Source organism: Manacus candei, unplaced genomic scaffold (genome assembly GCF_025592945.1).
Source record: "Manacus candei isolate 608988 ecotype Guabito, Panama unplaced genomic scaffold, ASM2559294v1 h1tg000035l, whole genome shotgun sequence".
NCBI lineage: Eukaryota > Metazoa > Chordata > Aves > Passeriformes > Pipridae > Manacus > Manacus candei.
The window spans coordinates 9,135,019-9,153,354 of NW_026138083.1; the positions used below are offsets into that span (position 1 = coordinate 9,135,019).

At 52.5% G+C, this 18,336-nt stretch overlaps 1 protein-coding gene across 1 annotated transcript; it reads right to left on the reverse strand.

Annotated features, from left to right (window-relative positions):
• Positions 1–430: 430 nt before the first annotated feature.
• On the reverse strand, positions 431–18,318 carry LOC127473237 (glycogen phosphorylase, brain form). Its single transcript, XM_051792650.1, has 20 exons — positions 17,996–18,318; positions 15,704–15,805; positions 14,087–14,165; positions 13,159–13,262; positions 11,772–11,903; positions 9,250–9,361; positions 8,132–8,214; positions 7,083–7,226; positions 6,657–6,749; positions 6,400–6,546; positions 6,114–6,277; positions 5,678–5,792; positions 4,864–4,965; positions 4,582–4,729; positions 3,936–3,994; positions 3,069–3,210; positions 2,532–2,739; positions 1,981–2,115; positions 1,746–1,812; positions 431–1,503 (listed from the first exon to the last, which is right to left on the reverse strand). The coding sequence occupies exons 1-20, from the start codon at positions 18,236–18,238 to the stop codon at positions 1,351–1,353; spliced, it is 2,532 nt and encodes an 843-aa protein (XP_051648610.1). The 5' UTR covers positions 18,239–18,318; the 3' UTR covers positions 431–1,350.
• Between the last annotated feature and the right edge of the window lie 18 nt (positions 18,319–18,336).

Consider the following 18,336-nt stretch of genomic DNA (forward strand, 5'->3'; position numbering starts at 1 on the left):
GGTCTGTGCTTGTAGTCTGTCTGCAGCTGAGGCTCTGCTTCTCCACAGGAAATGGGGGAAATGGGAGCTGTCTGTGAGATTTCTAGTACAGGAGCCATGTGTGCCATTTGCAGGGTAAACCCAACGCAGCGACCCCCATCCCAGTGCGTATAGTCAGCATGCCTGGGGTACCAGTAAATAGCTTTGGCTGGAGTTAGCCTAGTGCAGCCACTGGTATCAACTTCCTCCTGCACACCCTGAGCACTGCCAAGACTGACCACAGGCATGTTGCCCCCACGATGGTGCCAGCACCTCAGCATGCCGTCAGCTGCACAGGACCACATCCCATGAAGCCACAGCTGGGGAAGGACAGCATCAGTTCAGGAATCAGGGCCTGAACTTGTTGCAACCTGAACCCAGAGGTGTGGAGTAGTCACAAGTCAGTCCAAAGTCAAACCAGCAGGTGTTCAGGTTGTTTTAATGATCTGGTGTCACACAGGGGAGTACTGGTGCACTATGCTGCACTATGGGTGTTAAACTTTGACCCCAGCACTGGGAGGGACATGTGGAACAGCATGACCCTGCTGTGGAAGAATGCCAGAGATGTGATCCATGTTCACCCCCTGGGTAGCACCCAGCCCACAGCTGTACCTGGAGAGCCAAGAACCAGAAAGATCAGCCACCCACCTGGCAGTGGTGGCTCTGGTAGCCCTCTCTATGCAGATATGGAGCCTAAAAATCCTTGGAGTGGCTTGGTTACTGGGCCTTTAGTTAGCAAAGAGGTGTGGCAGGAAACTACAGTAAGCTCTGTGGCAAGGAAGTTGCTGATCCCAGGCTCTCCTTCTTGTGGCAGTTTGACATTGGTGACTGCCCTGGGCCCAGCTGCTTTAACAGCCAGCCCCACCTTCTGTAGGTGTTACTGGGGAAGGGGTTGGCCTGGGAGGCAGAGTGGCTTCTCCTTCCCCTAGTGTTGGGCCTGGCAGACCCCCAGAGGAGGATGCAAGACAGGCTCTGTTTTGGCTAATCCTGCTTGTGGGGCAGGGTCAAGGAGGCCAGGCCCTTCCAGGCAGGGGCTGAGGGGAGGGTTTAGTTGGAAAGCCCTTGTTAAGCATGGAGCACAGCTTGGAAGACTTATCCATGGTCATCTCACTAAAAGCACTATGCAGCACATGCAGGTTGGATACATGGGTGCAAACACAAGGTCCTTTCTCATGTCCCCCAGCTGTTGTTCCTCAGTCAGGGCTCCTCCTCACAGCATCCATCTGCCCCCTGAGGGAAAGGCCTTGGTTCCGCAGAGCTGAGCCCATCTGACTGGTGGTGAGGCCTCCTGGGCTGGGAGCCTATTCCTCCTTCCTTCCCTCTGTTCGTGCATCAATCTCGGGGGAGGTTGGGTGGGGGGATTTTTGTGGCAGATGGCTCCACACCCCAGATTTCCTGGGCATACTCCGTGATGGTCCTGTCACTGGAGAACTTGCCCGAGCACGCAATGTTCCTGATGACTTTCCTAGTCCACTCGCGGGGATCCTGAAGAGAGGCAATGTCAGCAGTCAGTCCCTTACCCAGCTCTGTCCCGGCTCGCAGCGTTGCAGGGCACTGGCTGTGCAGACCTGACTGATTTCAATGCCATGGTGTGGGGCTGCCAAAGCAGCAAAACCTGCCTTGCCCTGCCCCACGCCCACACACTGTGGTGTCTGTGAGAAGGGCTCCCACTCTACTGCCTTGGCCAAAGACCCCATCCCTCCCACTCAGTAGCGGGCATGTCTTACCATGAATAGCTGGTCCACTTGACCTTGGCATTTAATGTAGGCCTCATAATCTGCAAACACCTTGAACCTGAAACCCAAAGCAGAGTAGGGCTGGGCTTTGCCTTCTGGGAAGGACAGACATCTTCCTGTGGGCAGGCAGGGCTCAGCCCCTGTGCAGGAGAACCCAGGCCAGCAGGGAAGGAGGCTAAAGCAGGCTGAGCACAGCCCACCAAAGGGAATGCTTCCCAGCACTCACCTGTCATGGTACATGAGCATGTTCACGACATCCCTGAAGCAACCAGGGTCTCGAGGGGAGAAGAAACCGCTGCTGATCTGGTCGATGGCCTGTCTCAGCTCTGGCAGGCGCTCATAGTACTCCCGGGCGTTGTACCTGTGCCCAGCAGAGACAGGCTGTAGGAACTGATGCTCTTCCTGGGGCCCAGCACCCGGAGAGCAGGACCTTCTCCAGGGGCATGGAGGGCAGGTAAGGATGTTGTATGGCTCCTGAGTGAGGGGACTTGTTCCTGGGTGTGCCCATCAGAGCACCCTGCTAGTGGCTCCTAGACCAGTAGCAATGCCTGAAACACTTTTTGCCCAGACTTAATGTCCCATTCACAGCCACTGTGCTCTGGACAAGCTGCATCCCTGATGGACCATCAACGGCCCAGCCCCAGACAGAGGCTGCCTCCAGCCCCCTGTTTTTTCCTGCTCCAGAGCTGCCCAGGGAGGAAGGTGTCCCTCCCAGAGAACATGGCTCTGCCTGCCAGAGCTGGGACCTGTATCTGAAAAGCCCTGGCATGTACCAACCCTTTGCGATCCAGGGCCTCCACATCCTCCACTCGCATGCCAAATATGAAGAGGTTTTCTTCGCCTGCCTCCTCAGCCATCTCCACATTGGCCCCATCCATGGTCCCAATGGTGAGGGCCCCGTTCACCATGAACTTCATGTTGCCAGTACCTGAGGCCTCTGTGCCGGCTGTGGAGATCTGCTGGGAGAGATCCGCTGCTGGGATCACTGCCGGGTGCGAGAGAGGTAGGAGTTAATCCTTGGTACACTGCAGCTCCCTACAACCAGGACAAGCCTGGACATCTGCTAGTGGCCCTTCTGACCTCAACCTCAGCCCAAACAGCATGACTTTGGGGCCAGGCTCAGCTTTGCCATGACCCCATGCAGTTGCTGTCGCTCATGCAGAAAGCTGGCTTCCTGACCTTTGTGGAACCCTCAGGCCCTTCCTAGGGGACAGCCAGCTGTCCTGCCATAACAGCCTCTTAGGCCAGCCAGTTCCTGGGCTTAGCTGGGACATGCCCAACTCCTGACATATGCTTACACAAGACCAGACATACCCTTCTCGGCCAAGGATACCCGGTAATTCTCCAGGAAGATGACCTTGAGCTTGTCCCCCACATAGGGATCGTTGTTGATGACATCACCAACGGATGTGATGAGTTTGATGATCATCTTGGCCATGTGGTAGCCAGGAGCCGCCTGAAGAAGAGCAGCCCAGAAATGGTGAAGGCTTATAAAGGAGAGCATGAGAGATACCAGCGTGGGTCCTCACTGCAGGGAGAGTCTGGGCCTGACCTCTTCTGTTCACAGAGAATCATAGAATGGTTTGGGCTGGAAGGGACTTTTAAAGGCCATCTAGTCCAACACCCCTGCAATAAGCAGGGACATCTTCAACTAGACTAGGTTGCTGAGAGCCTCCTCCAACCTTGAATGTTTCCAGGGATAGAGCATCTGCCACCTCTGGGCAACCTGCTCTAGTGCTTCACCACATTCATTGTAAAAAATTTACGCCATAGATCTAATGTAAACTGATCCTTCTTCAGTTTAAAACTACTATCCCTCAATGCAACAGGCATTGCAGACTAAAAAGTTTGTCTCCATCTTTGTTAAAAAGCCCCCTTTGAGTACTGAAAGACTGCAATAATGTCTCCCCAGAGCCTTCTCTTCTCCAAACTGAACAATCCTAATTCTCCCAGCCATGATTTAGCAAAAAAACCCTCACGGGAGGAGAAGTGCTGAGCCACAGGGAAACAGTGATGGGGCCTTGCTCAATCCAGTTAGTTGTCGCTGCGTTTCCTGAAGAGCCCCACAGCAGACACACACTGGATAACCTACAGGGGGCCCCGCCAAGCCACAGAAAGGGAACAGTACCTTCCCCACACCCTCACTGAGCCATGCATGCACCGAGTCTGGAACGCATTTACCTTTCCTCCAATCATAATAGTCCTGGGCACACAGGATTTGGATGGATTACTTCTGATGCCTGAAAGAGCAGGGACCTTTCTTCAAAATTTTTCAAATTTGAAAGGTCAATTTTGATCTTAAAAAAAAAATAAAAAAAATCTTCACAACTGCATGCATCAGAGGTGGGCAGGGATCTCAGCCCATGTCACAAGGACCCATCAAACTTGCAGGACTCTGAAGCCAACCAGACATCTGCTGGAGCTGTAGTGGGTGAAAACTGGCTGCAGAATCCTTGAAGAACTACTCAAGCTAGCACAATGCAGAGCTCAAATGACTTGCCTCCCTTAGGGAATGGGCAGAGGCCCAAAATATACACTGGGAAGTGGGACTTTAACTTGCATCAGGTCAGTCTCAACACCTGCAGAACAGGTGTGGGGGTTACCTGGGCACCAGCTGGGCTGGAGATGTGGGCTGTGAGCTTTTCCTCAGAGCTCTGTATGACCCTTCAGACATTTTGTATTCCCTCCTGGAGAGAAGCCCTTCATGACAGGAGGGCAGAGGTAGGTGCAGGAGTCCCTGGCCATCAGCTGCCATAGTTTTACATGGGGAGCCTGGCAGTGAGAGGTTGGGGAACGCTCCTTATGTACCAGCCCAGGCAGGACTTACGGTTGTAGAGGGTGATGGCATGCAGGCAGTTCAGTAGTTGCCGCTTGTACTCATGGATTCGCTTGACTTGAACATCAAACATGGATGAAGGGTTGATCTTCACTTTGTACTGCTCCTCCAAGTAGGCTGCAAACTTCAGCTTGTTCTCCTGGTAAAAAAATATGAGAAATAGGCATGGGTTCTCAGGGCTTGCATCGGACGTGAGTATTTGCTGCTGGGATGTTCCTGGTAGCATGGTGCCTTTAGCCTTCTTCCAACCAACCCACCTCCAGTGCACCTTACCTGTTTGACTTTTGCCACATCCCTGATAAAAGTCTCATTATTGATGAAATCCAGTAGCTTCTTCAGCTGGCTCAGATCTGTGATAAAGCCTTCCCCGATTTTCTAAAAGAACAAACCAAGAGAGGAATGTCCTACCTATGAGGCACTTCACCCCGTCCACAACTGCACTTCCCCAACAGAGATGACACAGTCTCACTGGGAACTGGAAGATGCAGTGTGGCCAGGAAAAGGGGCAAAGTTTTATGATGAGGTTACTTCTCTGTGTCCTCAGGAAGACCAATGGAAATGGGGCACTAGGAAAAACTCAAACAAGCCTCCTTCTCTTAAAAAGCTTTTGTGGGAGGAGGGAGGATGCATGCACAAGTGCCAGGGCCTCCCGGAAGCTGGAGAAACAGATGGGCAGGACATGAACATACATTTAATTACAGGATGATATTCAGCCATGGCATGTCGCAGGGTGAAGCAAAAACCTGTGCTAAAGGGCCTGGAAACAGAGGGAACAGAACTGGGGCTGGGGCTCCAAGGGAGCTCCTTTGTGCCTATGAAGCTGCATGCTTTTGCTGACACCCTGACGGTGCATAGTCACTGCAAGGGCAGGGACCAGACCCAAATTTCTGCAGCTTTTTTTTGCCAACTCTTCATCATCAATTTTAAAGCCCGGCCAACCTCACACCTACACGTACCACAGGTGTGCACCTCCCAGGCTGTCCCCATGCACACCTGCCAGGTGTCAGCCTTGGGTCTGATCAGACCACAAGAAGAGGTGATCAAACAGATCAGGCTCAGCCTCTCACTTCACATACTCACGACTCACCTCAGCAATAATGTCAGCCAGTCCTGGGTTGCACAGCAGGAGCCAGCGCCTCGGTGTGATCCCATTGGTCTTGTTCTGAAACTTCTCTGGCTCCAGCTCATAGAAATCCTTGAATCTGGAACATCAAGGAGCTCTGAACCACCCACCACCACTCAAAGCTTCAGCTGGGCTCCCACTATGCGTGCTCCTGACTCAGGGCAGACTCTGCTGATCTCCCTGTCACAGGTGTGAACTCTGCTGCCTCTCACCCCCTTCCTCAGCTGTACTGCCAAGAGTTTCACCAGCTCTAAAGGGAGAGAGTCTCCCCAGCCTGCCATATCCAGCAAGGCAGCCAAAACAGACCTGAACACCTAATTGCCCCAGCAAGCCCTCCACAGCTTACAGGCAAACCCCAGTGAGTGGAGAGGGTGCATGCCTTGAGCGTCCCCCAACTCACACTGAGTTCTTCACGATGTCCGAGTGGATGCGGGCCACGCCGTTGACTGCATGGGAGCCAATCACGCAGAGGTGTGCCATGTTAATCCGTTTGCAGTCTCCTTCCTCGATCACCGACATCCTCCGGAGACGGTCAATGTCCCCTGGGTAAAGAGCTGCCACACGCTGCAGGCAGGGAAAGGGACGTTAGTGACGCAGCCATAGGACCTAGGAGCATTCCCATCCTAAGGATGGTCAGATCAAGACCCCCTGAGTTCCCACAGCCTGTGACCAGCCCCGTCCCTTACATCGAGATGCATTTGGTTGAGGGCATAAATGATCTCCAGGTGACGCGGCAGCAACTTTTCAAACATGGAGACGGGCCAGCGCTCCAGGGCTTCAGGCAGCACGGTGTGGTTGGTGTAGGCACAGGTCCGTTTTGTGATCTCCCAGGCCTGTGTTACAAACAGCAGGTTAACATACACGTGTCCAGGCCAGGAGGGGAAAGGAAATCCCCTCCTCTTTCCCCTGAAAGGTTCTCCACAGACCTCACAGCTCTGCTTACCTTGTCCCAGTCCACTTTCTCCACATCCACCAGAATCCGCATGAGCTCTGGTATGGACAAGGCAGGGTGGGTGTCATTTAGCTGAATAGCCACCTGCAACACAGACTTGCTGGTCTCAGTTCTGGCAGTGATAGAACTGTGACAGTGCATAGGTTTGGTGTGAGGGTCAGCCCCAAGTCTCTTCTTGTGACACACACCCCCCCAGAAACAGCCAGAGCTCTCAGTAATGGAGCTATTCAAACTTTTCAAGTTTTGCTCCAAATTGCAAATTTCCCCTGGGAAAATAGGCCCAGAGTTCATCTGTTTTACACCCCAATTGCCAGGGTGTTTGTATACATGTTTGTATACACTTGGTCCTGAGTGTTCTGCTTTCCCTCATGATAGGTCTGGCTGGAATGTCCCCCAACCCTCTGACCACAGATTCACCTTGTCTGGGAAGGTTTCAAAGCATGTTCTCACAGGGTCTCGACACCCAAATTTGGAGGACTTAAAGCGGCGGATGATGTCCTGGAGGGTGGCAGCCACCACAAAGTACTCCTGCTTCAGCCGCAGCTCCTTGCCTTCAAAGAACTGCGAAGGGGGGAAACCACAGCCATTAGTGCTGCAGCTGCCACACCCATACCCACTTGGCAGCCAAACCCCTGGAGATGCTCCTAGCCACTCTGATGGGCTTCCCAACAGGCCTCACAAGTTCAGCACCTCATCAGGGCAAATGTGGATGTTTCTCATATGTCTCTGATGGGGACAGCAGCTGCAGGGACTGACAAGGGGCTTGGCATTTCAAACAGCTGCCCCCAGAGAGAGCATCAGAGCCTGCCACATCCATGCTACTCCTACAGAGCCAGCGCAGCTCCCTCCCTTGCTGCAAGATCCTTTGCGGGGTTTTTGGATAAAGGATTTTGGGCTCCCTGCAATAGCCAGGAACTAGGAGTGTGTCTCTGGACACAGCAGCTGCCTCTCACATACACTATGCTGGTCTATTTTAAAGCACCAGCATGAATGAAAGAGTGCAGGGTAAAATGCAGGGGATGATGAGCTTTTCCAGCACAGATGCTAACCCATGACTAGATAGTGAGGGTTCTTCCCTCTTGGACCCAGTGTCCGGTGAGTGCTTGGCCTGGGACAGCCCCTACAGCGAGAAATCCCTTGAACTGAGAATGGAACGAGTCCCCCCTATATAAATTGGCATAGGCCTTCAAGTTGAAGGAGTAATATGTCTTCCCCTTGCAGCAGGGAACAGAGCAGCTACACAATCTGGGCCAGACTCTTAGCTGCTATCAGTTAGCAGAGACCCTCTGGAGCCTGCAGAGCATTGTGTGTTCATTGGGAATTACAGGGACAACCTATTGTATTAAACCAAAACAATAAGCACCAGGTGGCCATGACCTTCCAGTGCTTGCAAACAAGGAGATGCAAGGAACCTGCAGGAAAGATGATTCTGAGCAACAGGGAAGAGAGGCAAGAGAGTCACTCACATTATCATTTGGGTACAGGACTCTGGATATGTTTTCTGCCAGGTTTCTGTCCAATACCGCCTCGATGTAGTCACCCATATTGACTGCAGCAAGAGAGAAATACACACAGCACTCCAGCAGCCGTAGAGACTCAGGCAGGTAGGTCCCTGACACTGCACTTTTCCCTCTTTGCTCATAGAGAGCTTTTGTAACGTGACTATTCAGGCTGGAATTAATGGAATATAACGGGAATGTACGTGTGTGAAGGGCACCAGAGTGACAGGAGGAGATGGGACAAGAGAAAGGCACATCTCCATGTGCTTCTCAAGACACACGTATCAGGAAGGACAGACAGAAACTGAAGACAGATAGCAGCCAGAGAAGGCAAAAGAAGGAATTGAGTGATCAGCCATCTTGCTTAAGAACTAAGGAGAAACGCGGGTGGGCAAAGAAGCATAAACACCACAGTCACAGTCAGCTCCTAAAGGGTACAACAGGCTCATCAAAACCCAGCTCACAACTGCCGATCAAGAACTGAGGAGGCTCAGGAGCTGTTACCCCATGTCCCCCACACAAGTTCTCCTGGCAAGGCTGCTTGGACACACAAATCTCTGCACTTGCCAGCATGGAAGAATAAATCAAATCAGTCTAATCTAAAACCTTCCCCTTCTGTAACAGACTAGCACTGACATTTGGTGTGTTAGCTGCCCTATATCTGCTCTTCAGCACTGCAATTAAAGCCTGGAAAATGCACCTAAAGCAAACCAACAGTAAGGTGGGCTGTGCTGCTCTTTTCCATCGGCACTGCACAGAAAATGACCCTACATAGAAACTTTGCAACTCATTTGGTGAATCCAGTAGCAGGTGGACTGCGGGGAAGGCATAGGGCAAGTTGTGAGAGCATGGTAAGTGTGATGGAAATGAAAGGAGAAAGGATGGGTGTCCTGGTACGTGAGGGCTCTGGAAGTAGTTGGGGATAGTGTGATCCATGGATGTGCACACAGTGCTCTGTTTTGGAGGCAGCTAGGAGATATGGATAAAGCAGGCCAGATGGGTAGTGCTGTGCCAGGTGCCATGCACACAGGAACAACTGTGTCCCAGCCTGGCCAGAAGAGAGGCTGTGGAGGGACAGCACTTACACTCCTGGAGGTTGAAGTCATTGGGCGCCTTCGCAGACCAAAGCCTCATGGTGTTCACAGTGTTGTTCTTGTATCCTGGTACTGGTGTGTCGTAAGGCATAGCAAGGACAACCTGCAAAAGGACAGTATCCCCCTCTGGTTAGCAGCACAATGGCCTCAGAGAAGGCAGGAAAGTGGCTGAAACCCTTGCAGGAAGAATCCAGAGGACACAGACAACTGGCTGTGGTAAGAACCTCACTTCACTAAAACACTCCTGCTGAGCTTCACAGATTTTCATGGTATCATGGGCACCAACTGGAGTTACAAGCCCATCAGTGAAATGCAAAAGAGAGTTTTAAGCAGCCTGCTGACCTTCCTATACCATCTGGAGTACCTATTAGTTGTTGATCAGAGCAAGCATCCTCAGCTGCCCACTGTGATTCTGTCTGTGCTGGGGTAGAGCCAGGGCAGCTAGGACCTTTGTGTTTCCACATGGGATAAACTCCACAGCCTGAATCCTGCCCATTAGCTTTCTGCAACCTGCCAGCTAACCCTTCCACTGCAGCACCATCCCCAGAGTGATTCAGGGTTTGTTGAACCTGCCTGGATAAATTCACTGAGATCTCCAGCACCTGAACTGAAAGCGAGTGTGAAACTATTTTTGCAGTTTACAGATGATGCTTAAGCCTCAAGATCCTGTGCACATGGCTACAGGGAGTAACACTGGGGCTTCCAGCTCAGATTACACTAGCTAAGCAAGGCATGGGTGTGTTTACAAGCACACTGATGTGCCAACACCTGCGTGCCTCCAGACCTATTGCCAACAACGTGAGGCACCCTGAACTCAGCCTGGAACAAAGAGGCCAAGGGCTTATGTCAGCAGAGCTGAATGGTACTTGCAGAGCAAGACCCTGATCCTGCAGCACGAAGCCCGGGCCTCCTCTCTGACACTGGCAAAGAGAGCCAGCACCCTCCTAAACAAGTCAATCTAATGGAACACCAGGCAGAGACTGTCCCCAAGATGTGAGAAGCAGCAGAGAACTGGAGAAGCTGCGTTCAGAGAGCAGGGAAAACTCAGTATTTTGGTCCTGAACAGCCTCTTTGTGCTGGCATCAGCAATACGTCTCCTCTGGGATCAGCAAGAGCTCAAGCTGCTATTACCAGCTCTGAACACAGAAGCAGGCAGAGAGCCTGCCCAGAGACTGGGGCACACATCACATGAACTCAGCAATGCTATATTTGGAGACTGCGTCTTCGGGTTTTTTGAGCCTTTCCAACTTGTTCCCTTAACAGCACTATCTGAAAATTCACTTCCTTGTAGGAAGCAATGTTTGGGATCCCTGAAACCCTGGACAACCGTTAGGACCAGAAGAGAGAGATGCTGTAATGCAATGGCACTCGGTCCCCAACTGGATGCCTGCTGCACTCGGGGACCAGAGAGCTCTGGCACAGTGCCTCCAAGATATTCACAGGGCTGTGGTGTTGAACCCCTGCACTGTTTGTGCTGGGAGTGGCCTAAGTCACTGCACAGCCTTGAGCAACCAGACTCCTGGAAAACGACCTGGTTTATTTCTCCTCTGAGCAGGCCCAGGTGACTCTGAAACTGAGCTTCAGCTCTCGGCACTGAAGAGAATGGCTGGGCTCTGTGACTGAGCTCCTCGGATGAACCGAGCTGGCTCATCAGGCTGAGAGACTGCTGGAACATCACAGGAACAAGGCTAGGTCATATCCCTGAATCCCAGAGAAATTAATCATCCTTTCTTCCTCCATCCTGGGCACTGCTTACACAGGAGAGGATGAAGCATCTTTGATCCTCTTAATAGACCTGTGCCTCTTCACAGCTTGCCTTCCTCAGCTGCGAGATGGGAATGCATCTGTGATGCAGCAGCCTGTGCCCTGAGCAAGCACGTGCTCCTGAAGTACAACACTACTTCCTCAACTGTGGGAGGCTGAAGGAGCATTTGTGCTCCACAATGCCACAAAACAAGGCCTCCGGGCAGACTGGAGACTAGAAACCACACCTCCAGCCTCCCCTGACAGCACTCTGCCAGTTGGGCTTGTCTGGGAAAGAGGAACTTGCTCTGATCACAGGAGTTAAACACCCACGGTGCTGCCCACCCACAGCAGCAGCACTAGAACCACCTGCAAAACCACTGAGTGTGAGTGAGCAGTGGCCAGGAGCAGTGCAGAAGGAATCTAGCAGAGCTGCCAGGGTTCTCCAATTTGTCCTCCAACATAAATCCATTCAAGACTGTGGGGTTTCACCCTGGAGATCAGCAGGGAAGGAGGCCCCAACTGATCTGAAGTTGTTATCATCCCTCTTTTTTCTCAATTCCTACTGCAACAAATCAACAAAAATTTTTTTCAAATCATTTAGGCTACAGCGTCACTTTCATAATTGCAAGGGTAGCAGAGAGAGTTTTGCCAATCTGGGAGAGAAGCAAAGCCTGAACCCCTCAGGCAGCCCAGGCTCAGACGCTCCCCCTCCTCACTACCCTGCCTGGTCTCCTCCAGCCCAGCACTGACACAGATGATGGTGGTACCTGGGTGTCGATCCACTTCACACCCTCAGGAGTGTGATCCACACGGCCGTAGAAGTGCACAGGGAGCATGTACTCTGGGCGAGCTTTCTCCCAGGGATTGCCATAGCGTAGCCAGTCATCCGCCTCCTCCACCTGCAAGAGGCAAAAGAGGTTCAACAGATGGCTTGTGTCTACAAGTGAAGGCTAAATAAGGCTCTCCGAAGGCACACCAGTTTAAAAACAAAACTCTAGCAAGCTGGCTTTAAAAATGGATATGCAGAGGCCTCTAGAGGACAGCTGGGCTTTCCAAAACTTAGATGTCTGCATCCCGACTGGTATAAATAAATCAGCCTCTATGGGCTTTGCAGCACTGTTCGGGTTTAAGCCATCCAAACTGCACAGATCACTGCACTCAGTCTGTCTCCATGCCTTTACATCCAGTTTGATTGTTACACTTGGGATGTGGCACCCACTGGTGCTGTTCCTGGCCACAAGTCACCCTCTGTAATCTAGGTCTGTAACAGGGAGGGTTTTTCCTCTCAGCTGGTAACAGTGAACCCATCAGAGTCACCAAGGTTGATGTTATCCAGGAGCCAGAGGGGCTGAGGCACTTGGAGAGATGCTTTGTGCCTCCCAGGCATTTCTCTGCTGGGAAGGGGAGGAGAGAGGGAAGGGCAGCTCTGAGCCGCAGCCCAGCATGCCACCACCTCCATTCTTTTTTAAGTAACATGAAGTCAAATACAGCGGAAGCTTTTTTCCCCGCTTCTACCATTTATAGGGTCTAGCACTGCAGCTTTTTTGTGGAGAAGGAGGAAGAAACAATCTTCAAACCTCTCACTATTTTAGGGGGAAAAAGGTACTTTATGCTCAGAAGCAAGACATGTCTCCTCATGGAAACAACTTCCAGATATACACTAAGGAAAACTGCCAGCTGGGGCATTTTAGCTATTTTCACTAGAAAATACTATGATCACTAATGCTACAGGAAAGTCCCCGTTTAAGACCCTGCTGCCAGTGACCCAGGGAACCCACAGGAGCAGCAGCACCCAGGCACTTGCCCGTGTTCCATTATGTTCAAATCCATCCTTCACCAGACACCTGCATGAGGTATTTAGGCACATCTCCATCCTTAGTCTGACTCCTTGCCCACTCACTGCCAGGCTGGATGGGACTCTGGAGTTGTTGCAGCTGTGTCATGGAGCCCCAGGCAGGGAGACCTCTGGTCTCAGCCATGCCCTGTGGCTCAAGTTCCACATGATCCTGCCCAGTCATGGACTCATATGCCCAGTTTAGGAGCAGCTCAAGGCACTGCAGTGCATTTTGTGTGGCCAGGCCTTGTCCACAGGAAGAGGTGGCCACTGCAGTATAAAACAGAGGGAGAAGAGCTGACCTGAGCTTCCCAACGTACCTGCCAACCGTCGACAATCTTCTGGTTGAAGATACCGAACTCGTAGCGGATGCCATAACCGTATGCAGCCAGGCCCAGCGTGGCCATGGAGTCCAGGAAACAGGCTGGAAGAGCAGAGCAGGGTCATACTGCAAGGAACCTCAATCCTCTCTTGCTGCATTTGCTACAGTGTGCTGTGCATGGAGGTGAGGGGCTGCCACAACCAGTGCTGCTGGAAATGTTTATTAGTCAGAGAAAATCTATGTGCAGAAGGGACAGAAGGAGAATGACTCCAGCAGGACCCTATGTATATCCTGCCAAGCCATCATGAACCCCCCCAAACTGTTGGTGGCAAGAAGAGGTCACCAAAACACTAAATCCAGCCTTGTTGCAGTGAGAGCTCTTCTAAACTTGCCTGAGGTGCTAATGCCTTGCTGTAAGCCTGCCTGCCCAGTAAAGAAGGGCTTCTGACCCCAACTCACTGCACCACCAGCTACTTAACTATCATTGTTTCTAAAGGAAACCTTTCCAGCCCTCAGTCCCGGCAGCTCTGGTAAAGATCAGCCCCAGCATTTACTCCACACTGGGGAGCTCTCATCTTCAGCTGTCCCATGGGACAGGCAGACTAAAATAGCAGCCAACAATCTGTCTCTGTGATAGCTGCTGAGTGCCTCTGAGAAGTGAGAGATTTCTCATGGAGGTGAGGAGAAAGGCTCCAACAGCCTCTTTCAGCCGCAGCCCTGCCTTCTGCGCTGCGGAACACACACCTACATCTCCTGGATGCTCTCACTGTGGAGGGGGCTTGTTTCTGGCCAGCCAGGAGCAGGCATAAAGGTACCATACTGCTGAAGGCCTGCAGGGCAGAAGGCAGTGGCGAGGGTGTGACAGCTTCCACCCTTGGTCCCCGTGCACTCTGCAAAAGAAGGGGGCTTCCCTCTCCCTGTATTACCTGCCAGGCGGCCCAGGCCTCCGTTTCCCAGCCCAGCATCTTCTTCAATTTCTTCCAGCTCCTCCAAGTCCAAACCCAGCTATTGGAAAGAGCCACAGCAGAACATGTCACCACTCAAAACCCATGTCCTGAGCTGTTCTCTGAGGAGGCCAAACACAGATCCCAAACCCAACCACACTGTGGGAAATTAAACCCACAGGGTCTTTGCTCCGTCCCCACCACTCCCCACAAAGCATCTCAACAGCTCCGGGTCCTCGGGCAGCCCAGTTAATTGGGAAGCAATTTAGCACATCATCAAACACCCCTTTCCTATGAACTAGGTTTCCTTAGAGACTTCAAACAAAACACTCATCCCCTGGCAGCCCCCCATGCCAGGAGGCCCTTCAACCAAACTCGCCATTGGAGACAGGATGGTGAATGGTCAAGCTGGTGTGCAAGGGACCCCCAAGTCCAGCAGGGCAGGTCATCCCTCTGCTTGCATCCATCAAGTCCTTGAGAAAGGGCATGACCAGGCTGGCGGTAAGTACTCTCCGTGCTTCCCATATCCTGTCCAGCCTGCAGTCGAGCTCCTTGGCCGCAGTCCATTGCTGGAAGTGGTTGCCTGCATCCACTGTTTGTTCTCTGGCCTGGGGGCCACTGCCGGATGAAGGCTAAGCATGCCAGCAGCAAGGACTCTCCAGGAGTCAAGAGATGCTGCCTCCTGGAGGGCAGCAGTATCTCACCTTGGTGCCAGGGGGGACAGCAGGCTGTTAAGCCAACACTATGGCTGCTCCCCAAACTGTTTTCCCAGACTTCAGTGGTCTGCAACCACAAGATGGGAAAGCCTCATGCACAGGGTGATGGGGACACCAAAAATGAGGCAAATTCTCTCACTGACAGAGTCATGCTGGATAGGACACCTCCCAACACACCTGGGGCCGGGGGGAAGGGGCAGGGAGAAATAAAGCCTTTGGGTGAGAAAGCCAAAAAACTCACATTCTGCCAAAAAACGTCACTGAGCTGCTGAGAGATGACTGCAAATAACGATATAAGTAACCATGGCCTCACATTTGTGATTGTCTTGGTGATACCAATCTGTGTCTTTTTCCAATTAGAAATCATCTGATTACATTTTACTTCAAGTAAACAATTTCCCTCCTTTCTCCCTTCTCAATGATTAACTTCTCTCTGGCAACTCTGCTGCTGTGCCTTGTGAAATAAAATGTAATTTGGTGTTTTGGTGCTCCAGTTTCCTCTTCTGGCCCAGTTTCTCCTATCAGTCTACATGGCCTGTGGTAAGTAATCATCTCTCCTGCTAACGGAAAGCTCTTTGCAGCCTGTGACTCCCTAATCATTTGGGATACTGGGTGTTGTTTTCTGTATACACTTCTGGATTTTCCCATTCACTACAGGAAAACAGTGGTTTGAAAAAACCATACTCTAACTCCAAGGCAACCAAGGGTCCCCACACTGTCTTCTGCAGGGAATGAAAAACACTAAGAGAGAGCCAAGCCTCGTTTTGTACAGTCAAAAGAACACAACCTTAGGGTAAAGCCCTGAGAAATAGAGATACCCATGCCTCTGCATGGAAAAGGTTAGCCAGTACCTCAGGGGGACCCTGGTACCCCAAGACTTTACCTGGTAAATGGCTTCGTCACAAGCATTCTGCAGGCCCAAATTCACCATGGTGTTCTGCAGAGTGCGACCCATGTAGAACTCCAGGGACAGGTAGTAAATGCGCTGGGGAGGCAAAGCAAGTCGCTTACACACAGCACAGCACTTTGCTTTCACCAAAGTTGCTTAAAATGAAGAGCAGACCCAAGCATTTTCCAGAGAAGGGATGTCTTCCCAGACTGGCTCTTGGCGCCTGCTCCTGAACACCACGCACCACAGTTGTTTGTCAGAAGAATCTTGCACGGGATGCCGGCCAAGCCTCCGCCACGCATCTCCCTGCCAACAGCCTTCTATAGAAAAATCTCGCTGCCTGTTAAGTGTTTCCCTAATTAACTCAGGGCAAGAATTATCTAGGATCCTGAATAGTATATTTATACACTGTCAGGCTCAGCTGAGGTGATGTTTACGCTGGGCTTTTAAAGTTTTCCCAGGCTAGGCTGAAGCTGATCCAGAGCCTCCCGAAAGCCAGAGTGAGACCCCTGCCCCGCACAGGCTGGCTGGGCCCAGGACCAGCACCTTCCTGCTGGCAATTTTCCAGCACTCCCATCACATGGGTCTTCCTGTTCTCCCCACGCTGAGTTTCATACGTTTCATCCTGTTGAACAAATAAACTGTCCCAAGGGTGGCAGGGTTCCTGGCACAACTGTGCACGACAGGCTGCTCCGTTGTGACCCTCCAAGTTTGAGAGGAGCCGCGCCTGTGCCACGAATGCTAACGAAAGCCTGTGTGTGGGACAAGAAACAGGCTGTGCAAACTTTTGCCCTCACTCAGACTTATTGCTGTGGATATTTTTATAAACAAACAGGAATTTTTAACAGAGCAATAACCTGACTTTAAATTGTGCTTTCCCTTGAATCTCTTTCCACTGTAGCTTGGATCTTTCCCTGCTAAGCAGCAGGATTACCCACTCTGCCACCTCTGCTGGGAGTCTGAAAGGGTCTGTTTATTCCCTGGGGCTCATCAGAAAAACCAAAAACATTGCACAATTGCACAAATGCTCTGCCCCTTTCAGTCTGCCACAGAAACACATTCCTAGTGAAAATCTAAGTGTGGGGGACAGTAAGAGAACTCGCTCCAAGCTCCTCTGAGCCTTTATGGGACCTGTACAATTCCTTCTGTTGTTACAGCAATACACATCAGGGCACATTTTGTGAGTTAGGATAAAAGCCCCATGCACCAGTGTAACTTCCAGTGTATGTGCAGCCATTCCGTTGTGAAAGTGCACTTTGCTTCTTGTGTCAAGGCAGTATTCATAATATTGGGAAATGAGCTGACTCAGGGAGGCAGCTGCCTGCACAAGGGGAAGGTATGTGCCTTTCCTAGTACCTGCTCTCTGTGGCTCTCCACTCAAATGCTGGATCAGGTCTCAATTTAAATGTCCTGCAGCCCCCAGCTCCTCCAGCATCGCTGTCCTGACTTGACAAGTGGGAATAAACCCCAGGGTTTGGTTACCTGGGAGAGCTTGTCTGGTTTTCACAAGGCAAGAAACTCCTCTCCGGTCTCAAAGCCGAGCTGCCTGCATATTTTGCAGGAGTGAAGTCAGGACACGGCTGTGCTGAGGCACGTGCTGAGATATGGAGGTGACGATGCCCACAGGGGACACCAGCGTGGCAGTGCCAGGGCAGGACATGGCCGCGGTGGAGTGTGCACAAGATTTAGCGCCAGCAAGGCCCATGGAAGGGCATGCTCAGAGTGGGATCACAGGGGACGTGGCTGCAACAAGGTGTAGGGGGTCACAGTTATGGGGGGTTCTGAGGGGGGACAATGCTGCAGCAAGGTTCATTGAGACAAGACTACAAAAGTGTTTGTGGGGACACAGTTACGGCAAACTGCACAAGGGACACAGCTATGGTGATGTCCATGGCAAGATCTGTGTGAGGGACATGGCTGAGCCAAGGCTCATGGGGACACAGCCACTGTGAAGTGCATTCAAGGGACATGGCCATGCTGCCATGGGGACACGGCCATGGCAATGCCCAGGGGGTCACAGCCACAGCAGAGTGTGAGGGATGCAAGTGTGACAATGCCCACAGGGAAGAAGTCATGGCAGGATGCACCAGCGGCACGGCCATGGCAAGGAGCCATGGCCGTGGTGATGCACAAGGGGCCACAGCCACAGCCAGGTACACGCAAGAGACAAGGCTGAGGGAATGCCCGTGGGTCATGCCTGCAGTGACACCCGTCAGGGGGACACGGAGACACCTGCGAAGAAGGCACAGCCGCCGCGCCCCAGACCCTTGTCCCCCCGGGGCTCACCTTGGGGTCCCGCTCGTAGTAGTGCTGCTGGGTGCGGATCCAGCGCCCCACCAGGTGGTCGCGCACCGTGTGGGCCAGCGCGAAGTAGTAGTCGCGGGGGGTGGCGACGTTGCGGTCCTTGACGAGGGTGAAGTGGAGGTGCCGGTTGAAGCTCTTGCGCACCTCCGCCACGTCCCCCAGCCCCGCGATGCCCCGCACGCTGATCTGCTTCCGACGGTCCCCGTCGCTCAGCGGCGCCGCCATCCCGCCGCCGCCGCCCCGCCGGCTCCGCCGCTGCCGCAGCCGGGGCTGGGGCAGGTCCGGGGCAGCCGCGCCTGCGCCTCCACCGCCCGCGACGAGGC